This window comes from Psammomys obesus, unplaced genomic scaffold (assembly GCF_907164565.1).
Source record: "Psammomys obesus unplaced genomic scaffold, mPsaObe1.curated_primary_1811, whole genome shotgun sequence".
Classification (NCBI taxonomy): domain Eukaryota; kingdom Metazoa; phylum Chordata; class Mammalia; order Rodentia; family Muridae; genus Psammomys; species Psammomys obesus.
The window spans coordinates 35,193,770-35,208,159 of record NW_026596079.1 but is presented as its reverse complement, the minus strand read 5'-3'; the positions used below and the strand labels follow the sequence as shown (position 1 = coordinate 35,208,159).

The 14,390-nt window shown below is 36.3% G+C and overlaps 1 protein-coding gene across 1 annotated transcript in view; it reads right to left on the bottom strand.

The window, feature by feature from the left end:
• The window catches only part of Angpt1 (angiopoietin 1), a 109,525-nt gene that overhangs the window by 76,380 nt on the left and 18,755 nt on the right, over positions 1–14,390 (bottom strand). Inside the window, exon 4 of the mRNA XM_055626700.1 lies at positions 4,053–4,285. Coding sequence (XP_055482675.1) covers positions 4,053–4,285 — 233 coding nt within the window. The remainder of the gene's footprint in view (positions 1–4,052; positions 4,286–14,390) is intronic.

Genomic DNA, 14,390 nt, shown 5'->3' with positions numbered 1-14,390 from the left:
TCTGGCAGTTGTGGTGTTCACTTGTCCTCTCTAAAGCATTTCAAACAGTTTCCATGCCACTGTCAGTGTGAGCTATTTAATTCTAGCAGTAACTATGATATGGCAAAAAAGCATGGAGCAGCCAGCTAAACTCTGACACTGCAATGACAGTGAAGGCAATATTTCTCTAGTGGGTAATGTGCCTTAGAATAAATGTGATCAAATGTTTGCAAAGATTACACAAAAATAAATGTGATTTCAGAAGTAGAAAAAGAAAGAAAGAAAGAAAGAAAGAAAGAAAGAAAGAAAGAAAGAAAGAAAGAAAGAAAGAAGAGGAAAAAAGATATGATGCAGCTTGAAATGACTACCGGCCTATGATATCACTGTTCCCTGCCCAGTGCAAGAAGAAAGCTTGTTGGGTTATCCCTGAAAGTATGGGTTTTTGTTGTTTTGTTTTGAACTTTTTTTTTTTTTTGTTAGCAACATTTAGGGTAAATGGTTCTTATGGAATAACATTTTCTAGTGTAAAAGCACTATAAAATGAAAATGCTCACTCTATAGAAAGATGTGTTTAGAGTTTTTCTATCAAATGATTTTTTATTTTTTTGGTGAAAGTTACATTTCTGCTCATTGTGTACTAGACAAACTTTTGCCATGGAACGTTAATGCATTCTTATCACATCATTTCATTTCTTTGTGGTAAAACATATAAACTTGCTTCTCTTGCAAATGTGAACTATCCAGCATGCAAACTGCATTTATTTATGATAACCCATGAACTCTTAGGTTAAAGTTGTGATGCCGCTTTAGATATCGGGAGGCTTGGGCTAGCAGAAGCAGCAGGACAATTCCGAGTAGTGAACCTAGACCACCGTGTTTAGATGTGCTCTGAAAAAGTCCTCTTACAAATAATGCCTAATTAATGTTTGTTTAAGGAATTCTGTTCCTTAGGAGAGATAAAAGGTACAAAAACTTAGTGCCTGATCTCTGTCGTCGAGACTGCTTGCTTTGCTTTATATCAAACAATCTGTTTAATTCTTTCCCTGTCATGGCAGGGTAGGCAAATTTCTCCTGCCTGATGTTTTCTGCATAAACATCAGAGAGAGAAAATTCACAAAGAATGTATTCTTGTGGGTTGTATGGCATTATATTTGAGATCATGCCCCAAATTACTGAGTTAAATTGAACCCAAAATTAATTTTTTGGATTTTTGTGAGTTTTCCATAACTTCTGCATTATGACACTGTTTGACTTTTTAATGTTTTTTAAAGGAAATTTAATGTTATATTGTGGTATATTAATTTTCAATATTTATATGCATATGAATTTAAAAAGTAAAATATTTTCATATACTCATCTGATAAATAATAAAACTGTATAGTAAATACATTTTTTAATATAAAATAAAGGTTGGAAATGTGTTTCATAAATAAAATGAAATAAATTCACCTTAGCAACTTATATTTAATTTAATACTATAGTATTTGCACTTTAACATTTAAATGCACAGTAACTAAAGACTATGGCTCAAATGAAATTTTAAATGTGAAGAGGATTAACATCTTGATAGCTCCCCCCCCCCCCCCAGGGAGGAGCAGTCTGGCTAGGCTACAGAGGAGGACATTGTAGGCAGTCCTGAAGAGACCTGATAAGCTAGGATCAGATGGAAGGGGAGGAGGACCTCCCCCATCAGTAAACTTAGAGAGGGGCAGGAAAGAGATGAAGGAGGGAGGGTGGGGTTGGGAGGGAATGAGGGGGAGCTACAGCTTGGATACAAAGTAAATAAACTGTAATTAAAATAAAATAATAAAAAATTAATTTAAAAAATAAAACTACATAAATAGGGAAAATAAAACATCTTGATAGACACCTAGTGAGAGTTACTCCAGGTGTGTACCTCTGATGTAAACTGAGGTGGCTAGAATACTAAACTAAGATTAGAGGCAATATGAACTAATAGGAAACAAGGTCTACGGCTAGGAGAGTATAAAAACGCAGTGGAGAATCAGCCAGCAATCTACAAAGTCCTAAATCTTGCAGCTGAGACATGGTTTATTTTATGGTTGCATCATTAGAAAGAAGAAATATATTGGAAGTGTTACAGTGTCAGACAATTCAATCTGTGTTATTGTTGCCACAGTTCTTTAGATGTTCAAATAGTGGAGCAGATGCAGACACCTCTCTCCCACCCTAAGTGAATGCTCAGCATGGCACCTGTCATATCTGCTATCATAATTTTTCAGTAAATGGCAAAGCAAACAATTGGCTGCTCGTATAGAGTCAAACCTCAAATCAAGGCAAAAATTTTCAATGCACACTCCATGTTTCTACCAGTGAAAAGAAATGTTTATTAGACAAACACTGGGGGATGAAATTAAATTCTGATAAGTAGGCAGATATATGAGCTCTGTGAGAATTGCAAATGCTGAACATGTCTAACATCATGCACAAAACACTACCCAACTCCGTGTGCTTAAGTCTCGGGATGATAAGAAAAAAATGTGTTTTCAATCTTTCTCTAAATGTATTCATCTCAATATGAGAATAGATATGTCTCGTATTAATACTTAATTTATAAATACTCATGAGCTCTATTAAAATTCCCTGGCAATATCCTACCATGCTTGCCTTCCAGCGGACTCTAGTTCAGAGTTTGGCAGGCTCTGTCTGATTAGCAGGTTTTTTCCTTCCCAATCACATTACTGAGCACACCCAAATGGAGCTCTAGGGACTCACTGTTTAAAACAAGTTCTTTACGAAATATCTCTGAGGTTTGTTTAGACTATCTAAAGAAGATACAATGTGAGGAAATGGAGTGTAACAGAGAAATGTGAAATGTCTCTAAAACAAGATCATTTCATGTAAAGTTATCTTGTGTGTATTTCTATGTACACATGAAAGTATGAAACAGAGCTGTATTTTTACGCAGCACCATGAGTCAAGGATCCACCACATTGCATGCTCACACTGAACTGTGATGTGAATGGTCACATAAGCCACAGCTCAACGACTACTATCAGTTTCAGATGTAAACAGTGCTCTCAGTCATATCCAATTACAGTCCCAACTCCACTCAGAAGACTGACTGCAGAGCAGAACTGCACAAGATGACCCGTGCACCAAACTTTAAAGCCTCGTACTGCAGGTCAGGGTTCTGCTTAAATTGGATATGTGCAAAATGACATTGCTTTTATAATGGTTGGGTGGAAATGGGACAAGATGCTCAAAAGAAAAAGGGGGTGCTGCATAAATTTGATTTCCAGAACTCATGTAGATGTGTAAGCAAAGAAGCAACTCCATGAAGCTAGTCCCTGTTCTATACGTGAACACTATGACACACAAATGCATTTTTACACATATTTATACATTCATCAGCCACACAGAGAATAAAGAAAAAATGATAAATGGATGGATATCTTTTCAAGACATATTGACTTGCAGCTGTGTGCTTATACGGCTCCAGATACTCAAATCATAGAATATTGTAAGTTGCATCATCACAAAGACATCCCATTTGATATCTCTGTTACATCTCTGCATAGGATCAAGACAAAGGATCTTAATGGATACTTTAGAACCATCTTTCCTTATAATAAATTTTGAGGGCTGTTTCTTTCCCTTATTCTCTACATGTAATAGCATCCCTTCTCCTCTTTCCTAAAAATGGAAACAATTAGAATTATTTATGAAACAGGAACTCCCCCAGAACTCTGAGCTAATTTTAAGGATCACCTAATTTCTTTCCTATACATAGGTATCTAACACCCATAATGTCAAATATATAACCCTCACGGCATAAGAGATTTTATCAAAGATACACAATACCAAGAATGAAAGGTGAATTTACAAAATTCTATTAGAAAGATAATGCAGATTCACAAACTCAAAAATAAATTTTCTGTACTTAGAGAGCTTGAAAATTGTCAACTAAAACTTATAAAATGCTTTTCAGAATAAGGTCTGTCTACAGAATTTGCACTGGCATCAGTGCAGTGGAAGAAATAGTAAGCAAGCCTTTACTTGCTTGCATGAAAGAAAATAGTTCCAAAGCCAAAGGAAGAAAGAACTCTTACCACCTTCTTTAGTGCAAAGGCTGACAAGGTTATGGACTGTGTCCATGAGTTCCAGTTGCTGCTTCTGAAGGACGCTGTTGTTGGTGGTGGCTCTGGTTAGTTGCTTCTCTAACTCCTGGATGATGAATGTTTGACGAGTAACCAAGCCTTGGAGGTTTTCTTTCTCCTCCTTCAAGGTGTCCAACTCTTCTTTGTGTTTTCCCTCCATTTCTAAGATTTTATGCTCTAGTAAACTACAAGGAAATAAAAATAAATCTTAATTCTTACAATGCTAGAGAAAAAGTACTGTAATTCTACTGTTCCCAAGAGTAAAGCTAGAAGTTTAGATTATTTATTATAAGTGCATGTGGTGTGTGTGTGTGTGTGTGTGTGTGTGTGTGTGTGTGTGCATGCACATGTGCTGAGACATGTCATGGTGAATTCGTAGATTTCAGACAATGACGTACTTCCGCTGTGTGGGATCGGAAGACTGAACTCAATCATTAGGCCTGGTATTAAGACACCTTACTACTGGCTCATAAAAGTCTGTTTTATTTTGTTTTTTTTTAAGAGACAAAAATTTATATAGCGTAAGTCATGTGAAAAACACAAATCAAAACTATCCTGAAATGCTATTTCACCTTGGGCAGAATTTCATCATTAAGAGAACAGCAACAGACAGCCCCAATGCCTAAGGGCACTTACTGTTCTTATGGAAGACCCATGTTCTGTTTTCAGTACCCACATGGTAGCTCACAGCCACCTATGATTTCAGTTCCAGAAGATGGAATGCCTCTTCTAACCTCCCACGACCCAGGCGTACACATAGGATACACACACACACACACACACACACACATACACACACACACACACACACAATTGATTACAAAAAAGAAAATAGTATCAAATGCTGACAAAGATGTGGATAAAAGGAAACTTTTAGACAAGTAAGAATCTACTGAGGCAGGTTCTACAAGACCAGAAAGTAAACGGTTCCTTAATAAATGTAGCTTAAGTTACCACAACCTCTAGCACACTTTCCTTGTGCAGCCCGGGTACTGGGTGAGATCTAAGAGCACCACCGTTCTGGAATCTGTATGCAAGTGGCTCATGAAAGGAAGAACCTAATGCACACACATCAGTCTTACAGAGAAGCACGGAGTGCTTGGCTCAGCGATGCAGCCTTCGACGCTTCTCCCAACATTCTTCAAATGATACTCTCCTCGTGCAGTGTGTAGGAAAAGTGATAAAGAGCGCAGAAGCACTTTTGGACCTGAGTAACTGACTTGAAATAAAAGGCATTTTGCGCTTTATAGAGTGTATAATATACTAGTATTCTTCAGGGGACTGGCTTACTCAGTTTCCTTAGTTCTGTTTTCAGTCAGTTCCAGCACTCCTTAGTTTACAAGGTGCTATTCCAAGGCAGCACACCCAGAATGGGCACTTAATTTACCTTGGAGAAATATAGAGCTGAATCATTCCTCTAAGTCTTCAAAAAGAAGACACCAGGGAATGTTTTAAACTTAATACTTAAATTATACAATCTAGTGTGTTTGAAGAGTCAGACTTTCCAACTGTTTTCGCTAAGGGGCAAGATATAACATCTGATCGTCTTTTGCTTAGATGAATAAGTGTGGCAAGAAATGCTCAGGGACATTCCAGGTCTTTGCTAACAAATCTGCTCTCCAAAGAAGAATGTGGCCCAGTATATAGCAGAGCAGCTGCCGGGAAGCTGGGCCTCTGTGTGAGACCTGCCTGATTCACAGAACTTTTGGAAGTGAGCCAAGACTGACTAACACCAAAGAGGAGAAGCCATGTTCCTCTCTTGAGTTTCCTTCATTTTAATAGATACTTATACAGAAAGAACCCCTAGCTTCTGCTGAGCAATATAGGAGCCTCAATTTGTAAAGTAAGTAGGAGAAATAGTGATGGTCAGTTCTGTTTGTTTAAATCTGTCTAGAAGTGAAAGGGTTAGGCAAGGAAGCCAGAGTAAGATGAAAGGAAATATCTCTGTGGGTTAGGAGAGATGCAGTATCTTTCAGTGTTTTCTTCTGTGCCAATAACTTGTTGCTGCTAGAGAAACTCATGGTTTAAAAAACAAGACAGAAAGAGGGGTGGAGGGAAAAATGTAGCCAATTTTTTGTTTTCTTTTCTTTCTTTTTTAATTAATTTATTTATTAACTTTGCATTTGATTTTAGGCCCTCCCTCCACTCCATTCTTGTTCCCATCTTACCACCCACCTCCCCCTCTCTTCCCTTTCCTACTCAGAGATTAAAGTGAACCCCACTCCCACCCCCCACCAACTCAGACCAGCACATCAGGTGCATTAGGATTTAGAGCATCCTCTTCTCCTGTGGCCTGGCAAGGCAGCCCTTCCAGGGGAAGTGATTGAAAAACAGGCAACAGAGTCAATGTCAGAGACAGCCCCTGTATTCTTCCTAGAGAACCTACTTTTTCCATTTTTCATATTGTTTAAAAATGACATTAGCTTACTAGTTATCTGGTGAGTTCACTGCTCAGGGTAGTAAAGGAGCCTTCCTCTCTGCTTGGAGATATTTGGCTTTTGATCTGAGAATTAACTACAACTGATGCTTCAGCTCATTTTAATTTACTTTAGTTACATTTGCTCCTATTTCAGCGATAGTGATCAGATACATGACTCCACAATTTAGAGTCATTAATTTATTAAAAAATTGTGCCTCAGATTCACATGAGTTATGGTATACCACTGGGAAACCTTTAGCATTAACTACTAAAATGATGATCGTATATGTATTGCTCATGACTTGGAAGCTAAGGAGTCATGTGATGTTGGATGAAAGTTCTAAATAAACATTTTTGTCCCAAAAGGAAAATTAGAACTGGCCTTCCAGGTTTTCTAATTAGCAGGCAACAATATCAGGTTCTAGTTATAAGACATATTTATTAGTTGCTAAGTATCAACATTTATGTGGAATATAAGATGGCAGTATTTCTACAGTAAGGATTTATTTTTAGACAGCAAGCCTCAGAGAAAAATCATAAGCAACAAGAAACTTCTGTTTCCACCATAATACATTTTTCATATTTTGCATCAATATTTTTCCACTTCTGCCTGTACAAGATCAGCACATATACTGGGCATGGCTACTACTGGAAATGTCAATAAAATACATCGGTTGTTTTGTTTTACTTTGTTTTTCAGTATAATTTGGAAAGATATGAGAATAAAAAGTTGATCAAAGAAACCCCTAGTCCAAAGAAAACAGTCGTGGATACTGGATTGTGGAAGAGAAGTCTTTTCCTTTGTAAAATGATACATATTAGCATATTGGAAAGAACATTTATTTTCATAATGTACTAAAATGTTGTTAATGTACCATGACTTCCAGGAATCAAGTGGCATCAACTCTCTCTGTCACCTTAGAAAATATATTCATGAAGATGAAGAAGCATCGGTCATCAGGATACAAGAAAACACTGGTCACAGATATCTAGCAGTACTGGGAAAGCAAAGCAGCACCTTTCTGGCTACAAGAATACTGGAATTTTGTCACATTGAATTGCTAAAGTTTCTGAGAAAGCATTTTCTACCAGGATACTATCTCTCCTGGGAATTTCCCTACATCATTTCTTCACTCAGGTCTTCCTTAGCAGCTCTCGCAGTTCAGTTATTTTCTAGTATTGTGGTAATTAATCTTTTATATGAGTGATAACCTTTTAGATTCTTTCAGAATGGCTTTCTCTTTGTGACCCTTCATTCTCCTTCGAAGGTACTCATCCTCTTTTTCATCTACTCTTAATTTGTGTTTTCCAGTACACTTTTCTCTTTGCTTCTATCTATTAGCTGTTGGGCACCTTAGAAGTCAACCTTTCTTCCCCATTAATTTCAAAATGGCTTGAATCCAAGATTCACTTTCCAAAAAGATTTCTACAATCTCTGGCTATTAACACATTTGTAATATAATATCACAAGTTGTATAGCACTTATTTCCTCTAATTGTTCTTTTAAGAGTTACTTTTTTGGATGTGTGTTGGTGTTCTACATATATGTGTGTGTGTGCACGCTACAGGTTCAGTGACTGTGGCGACCAGGAGAGAGAATCAGTTCTTCTGAAACTGGAATTAGGATTTTCAGTTGTCATATCAGTGTCTGGAACTGAGCTTGGTCTTGTCTAAGATCAACAATTGATCCATTTCTTCAGTCTGTCCTTTGATTCTTAAGGCATTATAGTTGATATGAATTAAATTGATTTTTCAACTCCTCGAAAATAGACAGTAGTCCAAATTTCTTATCTAAAACTTTAACAAACATAGTACATGTTGGATCCAGGGTTTTCAAACATGTTTTCAGTTGTGTTGTGTTAGAAATCTACACAGAGCACTCCACTGTTATGAAAATGGTGCAGATCCATTACCATCCCCTTGACGCAGTGTGATGCAGTTTTTACCTATCTGAATGCTTGAATAAGAGATGTTCCCCAAAGACTTGGGCATATAATTGATCCCCAGTGTTTGGGTAGGTTAATGAGAGTAAACCTTAGTGGAGTAAGTGTGTCACTGGGGACAAGGTTTTCTTTTTCAAAGCCACAAGCCATTCCCAGTTTTCTTCCTCTATGCTTCATACTTACAGTTGAAGAGATGAGCCCTCAGAGCACTATTCCGGCTGCCATGTCTTCACCCTATCGTCATGACCTCTAACCCTCTGGAACCAGAAGCTTAAATAAACTCTTTTGTAAGTTGTCTTGGTCATGGTATTTTATTACAAAAAAAAAGAAGTGTATTTTATTACAGAAAAGTGACTAATGCTAATACTAATGCTAATGCAAATGCTAATACTAATTCCACTCTTTACATCGCACTAGGAATCAAGGTGTCACCTGAAACATGTTCTGAACATTTGCTGTTCTCCATCTGATTGGTATGAGAACTTGTGAGTCACAGTATTTGAACTTAACCATTTTTCCCATCTATAAGACATGTCTCAAAAATCCAAACTCAAATTTTATTTTAAAATGTTTATTTTATTTTAATTGTGTGTATGTGCACATGCACACATGTGCAGATGTGCCCACAAAAGAAAGTCAGACAGACATCACATCCCTGCTGTAGTTACAGAGATGTGAGCTGCCCAATGTGGATACTAGGAACTGAACCCGAGTCATTTGAAAAAGCAGTGCATGCTTTTAATCAATTCCATTCCCAGTGCAAAGATTCTCTTAATTATAGCTCTACCTTAAAATGTCTGCCATCAAATTTAATTTTCTTATTCAATATACAGGTCATATTCCATTCCATGAATCTTTCTATAGGTTCTCTATCATTTCCCCTAATCAGAAAAGTCTGAAAAGCCTTTCTCCACTTGGCCAGGGACCAATAGATAGGAAAGTCAAGTCTTTGGGCATTAGATCCTAAAGTTGGACAGGCAAAGTTTTAGTTTCCCTAATGATAACATTCAAGAAGCTTAGCTGAGGTTTAAGCACACAGCAAAACATGGTTGCTGACTCCAAACATCAATGCATGGGCTTTTATTTCAGAGTTTATTAAACAGAAAGAGAGCTCCACTCTCAAGTTTTGAAGATTTAGATCAGATAAACCATTTTTCTTGGGATGTCACTTTTAAGCTTAGTGTTCCACGGAGCAATCGTTTACCAACTGTGCCTTCAATCTATACAAACTGAGCTGCAAATTCCAAAGCAGAGTTTCTCACAGGATTTTCAGTGCTTCCTGTCTCCCATCTTTCTGGGAGCACTTTGAGAAGATACATGCACAGAATTTTGGCACTTAACTTCTAGTTTGAGGCAGAGGTGCACTTTAATGAAGAATAAAATAAACAAAATAATCTAGGTCTTGAACTTCAGTGGAAGCTCATGAAAGAGTGTAATGTAATTTGAACATTCGTGTCAATTTGCCTCTCCAGCACACACTGTCCTTCTCTACAGCATACCTTATTGGAGATATTTAAATATTTAAAATATTGGCTACAGCTTGAAACTTTCACATAAATGCTCTCCCTTTCAAATTGTTTCCCACAATAGAATTCTTAACATAGCAGCCAATGAATGCCTAGTGGTGAGAGCTGCGTGGGTTGCGTGTAAATATAGCTCTTGACACAAGGAAGGGATGTTGAAAATATAGAAACCTTCTCATTTTTATCTGTCTGAACTTATTTACAAATGCTTTCATTTTTTTCCTTGTTTGTAATATGCACTGTGTCACCATATGGTACATATATGAGCTTGCAGAGGAAGAGCCTTTTTCCTATATTAAATTTCTTATTCGTTACTAAGTTGAATACTATATTATCTTTCAAAATATTGTCACACTTGTCTGGTAATTTAAATTTGGGGAAGAATTATAAATATTATATGAAAACATAACCAGTAAACTTCTCAGTAAACTTGAGGAAATAAGAATAAACTAAATGTATTGTAGAAGCCAGAAATAAAGAAGAAAAATTACTAATACATTTTTAAGACATGTAATACATTTATTTAAAAATGGTTTGAAAACATAACTAGATGAAATATTTTCACTATATATATGACAGACTGTATATACAAAATATTCATATGAGGCAGTAAAGCACAGTGATGCAATAAAATGAAAATACTTGGACAATCCAGTCACAAGAAAAATGCAAAGAGCTAATAGACATGATGAGATGATATCCTAATCAGCATAGCAAAAAGGCTTGGAAAATTAGACAATACACGCGCGCGCGCGCACACACACACGGAGAATAGAAAATTTTAAATAATTGTCTACATATTACAAAAAATGAATAATCACTATATTTCTAATGAATAATATTTAACTATTTAAAATTGAATATATATTGGGTATAACTGCAACACCTGTAACCCCACATTTGGGAAACTGGAGCAGGAGAATTGTGGCAAGTTCAAAGCTAGTCTTTGCTATGTAGTGACTTCCCAGCTAGCTTGGGCCATTTAATGAGATCCTAAATCAAAAATGTAAAATGAAACAAGACAAAACGTAATAAAAATGAATAAATCAAATGGTAAATTATAGTATTAAATGTGCTGATACCCATTCTTTATACTAAATGAGGTAAAAGTGCATATAAATAAATATACAATATTCATGAAAGAATTTATAAAATAAATACTACTAATAAACGTATCATTTGAAATAATATTCAACATATAGAGCATATATACATTAATATGTGTAAATGTATGTTAGAATGTGTTCATGTAAACATCACAGAAATATGTATATTGCACACCCATGATTATGTTGATAGTGAACTAGTAGAAAAGTATAGAGAAATAACACCATTCTATTTAGCAACTGGTGCAAAGGACATGCAAGGGAAGGTGGTGAATGGAAATAGGAAAATTTTAACCTTTGATAGTATATATACATATTGTAATTAGTAATCTGTCTTACTTAGGGAAAGAATTCAAGCGATGAACTATCTAGAAGTCTATAATGGACTTTGAAAACAGTTAAGAAGTTTAAATGTTGGAGTGAATGAGTGAACTTCAGAGAGTAGATTAATAATCTTGGCTGCTATGCAGTAAGACTTTAGGAATGCATAATTGTGGTGTGAACATTATGTCTTAATAATGTTAAAAACAATTAATAGATCTCACTATTTAATGTGGATCATATGATTTTTGTTTTTCACTAGCACTATTTTTGTTATGTGAATGTTTACATCAGGGGTGTGTGTGTGTGTGTGTGTGTGTGTGTGTGTGTGCGCGCGCTAGAACCACTGTTGAGATATTGGCCATATTCATTCAACATTTGAAAAACATTTACAACTCTGTCTGCTGCATGAAGGGAATTGGGCCTGGTAGTATGAATATATTCATAAATAAAGGTCTGACCCTATTACAGAAGATTACTTCCTAATGCTGTCCATACAGGTGTATAAACACTCATTTACACATACATGCACACACATGTCATGAATGAGTGGAGTAATGCTGGGGAGACAGGTATCATGTAGGTGGTAATGAGAAAGCCTAACTCACTGAATCAGAGTATGGCTCTTGAAGAAAATAGCATGTGCACTGAGTTTTCAAGAATTAACAGGAGTTGCCAAACAAATGAAGAATGTCAGCCAGGGTACACAATTCAAGCACCAAGTTAGTATAGAATACTATGATGTGGTAAAGTGTGATACAGTCAATATAATTGAACAAGCTATGACTGCCATGCACTGTCCTTGGTGTTTCATATGCATTTGCTGTTACAATGTACATCAACTTCAAACAATATCATCATCATCATCTCCATGGTATCCATCAGCCAATAAGCCACAGAGTCTCATTAACTTGCCAGAGTCACACAAATAATATGTAATAGAGTTAAATATAGCAAAAAGAGAGGAAAATGAAACCCAGTAAATCTAGTCTCAAAATCCCTCCTTATTCTTTCTAAAACTAAGACCAGTTAGGGTTTAAGGGGAGCTGCACAATAATTTTAATAATGGCCAGGCACTGTGTTCTTCACTAAAGAACTTGAACTTTTTTCTAGCTGTTATAATATTCAATAAGTAGAAGAACCATACAAGAAAAAAGCTTGGCATTTCAAAATATGATTTTATCGGAGACCTGAGTAGGTCATTCTAGGATAAAGCTAAAGACACCAAGGTCACTGAAGTGTTAACGGATGAGAGTTGATGAGAGTTTGACCTAAATATAATAATCGATGAAGTTAGAAAGTTGGAAAAATATTTCAGTGGTGAAAGTCATCAGGAGCAGCATTTGGTGAGCTGTACAGAATCCAGGGAAAGATGTGGATTAAGATGGCTCTTAGGTTCCCTCTTGGCCCAGAACTCTCAACTGGTTACTCTCAGCTCCTAAGGCTATTGCAACTGAGAAGGAACATCTGTCTGCAAGAAACTTGAAATGGAGAATAAAGGTAATTCTCCCTCTAATTCTAGTTATAAAAATTAGGGTACTGGAGTAGACATTGGATTTTTCTTTCTCCTGCTCTTGGGGGCCAAAATGAGGAATTTGTGCACGTTAGGCATTCTACCACTGAGCTATGTGCTCAGCCTGAGTACCTTACACGTTAAGACACTTGTTCTTCCTTGGTCAAAACCATATATAATTAATTAAATATAAGTAATTCCAGCCTAATATCCAATGCTAGATTCCTAGCAAGTCTTCACTTTAGTACTTCCTAAAGGCCTTATCAAATGTCGGAGGAGGGATAGCTTTAGAAAAAAAATAGAAAAATTAGAAAAAATTTAGAAAAAATTCATTTCCTTAGAAGTACTATTAAGACATCAGTCTTTTCGTATACTAGTACAATAACTTGTAAAACAGAGTTTAGTGCCTTGCAATGATTTAAGAATTAACTACTTAAAATAACTAACCTAATGATTTCTCATAACTCCAACTGGAAGATAGATGAGACTTTTCAACTAAGTTCGGTGAATTCTCATTATAAAATAAATAGTTTATGTCTTTTACTCCAACATTATAAGGTCTTTACTGTGGTAGGCCAAAATCAACCAATCCATCCCTCTCTTCACTTTTATATTTGTTTGTTTTAAGAGAATCACTTGATGACTGCTCTTCTTATACCCCAGGCTGCATCATGTTGGAATATGTTCTTACAGTAATTAACATGGAAAATCATCATGGAATCAAATGTGGGTTCTGTTGCGTATACTTTTAGCCCTTTGGTCATGGCCCAGTTATTTGATGTCTGTAAGCTTCAGTCTTTTAATCATGATGCATACATAATATCTTCTTCTGAGGACTGCTTGAGGAGTAGCAACAGCGAATGGCATTCGTTTGACGCATATGTCTACATTATTAGAAGATAGTGAGAAAGTAGCTGGAAAAGTATTAGAACGTTGTGACATGCCTAGTACCATGGTTATTTTAGTTGTCTTATTGAAGGTTTCCTTAGTCTTCATTCAGGATACTCAACACAACTATCAAGAAAACCTGCATGCTCCATCTTTGTATAAATGGGTTACTGTTTCCCCCTTCTTGAATACCGTGTTGTGATAGTGGCACTTCTTCTACAGTACTCTTCTGCCTGGCTCTGTTCTCAACTTGGAGAAAAAAAAAAAGAAGGGTTGAGTCAGATGTCAGTAGGTGCCTTGAAACCAGAGAAGGTGAGCTATCCTTCAGAGCTAGGCTCCAAGGCAGCTATGACTGCAGCTGAAAACAACAACCATAAACTTACCCAAGATGTTATAAGTTTTATAACTTTCTAAAAACTCAATTTTATTGTCCTTGAGTGTAAACTTTGTAGATGACAGTATAGTGTTCCAGTTCAATAGATCAGACATGCCTAAGGGAATGATTTCCACTTGGTCAGCTGGAGGAAAATTCATTGATAAACTTTTTCTACACACAGACAGGGATTCCTTTGTAACA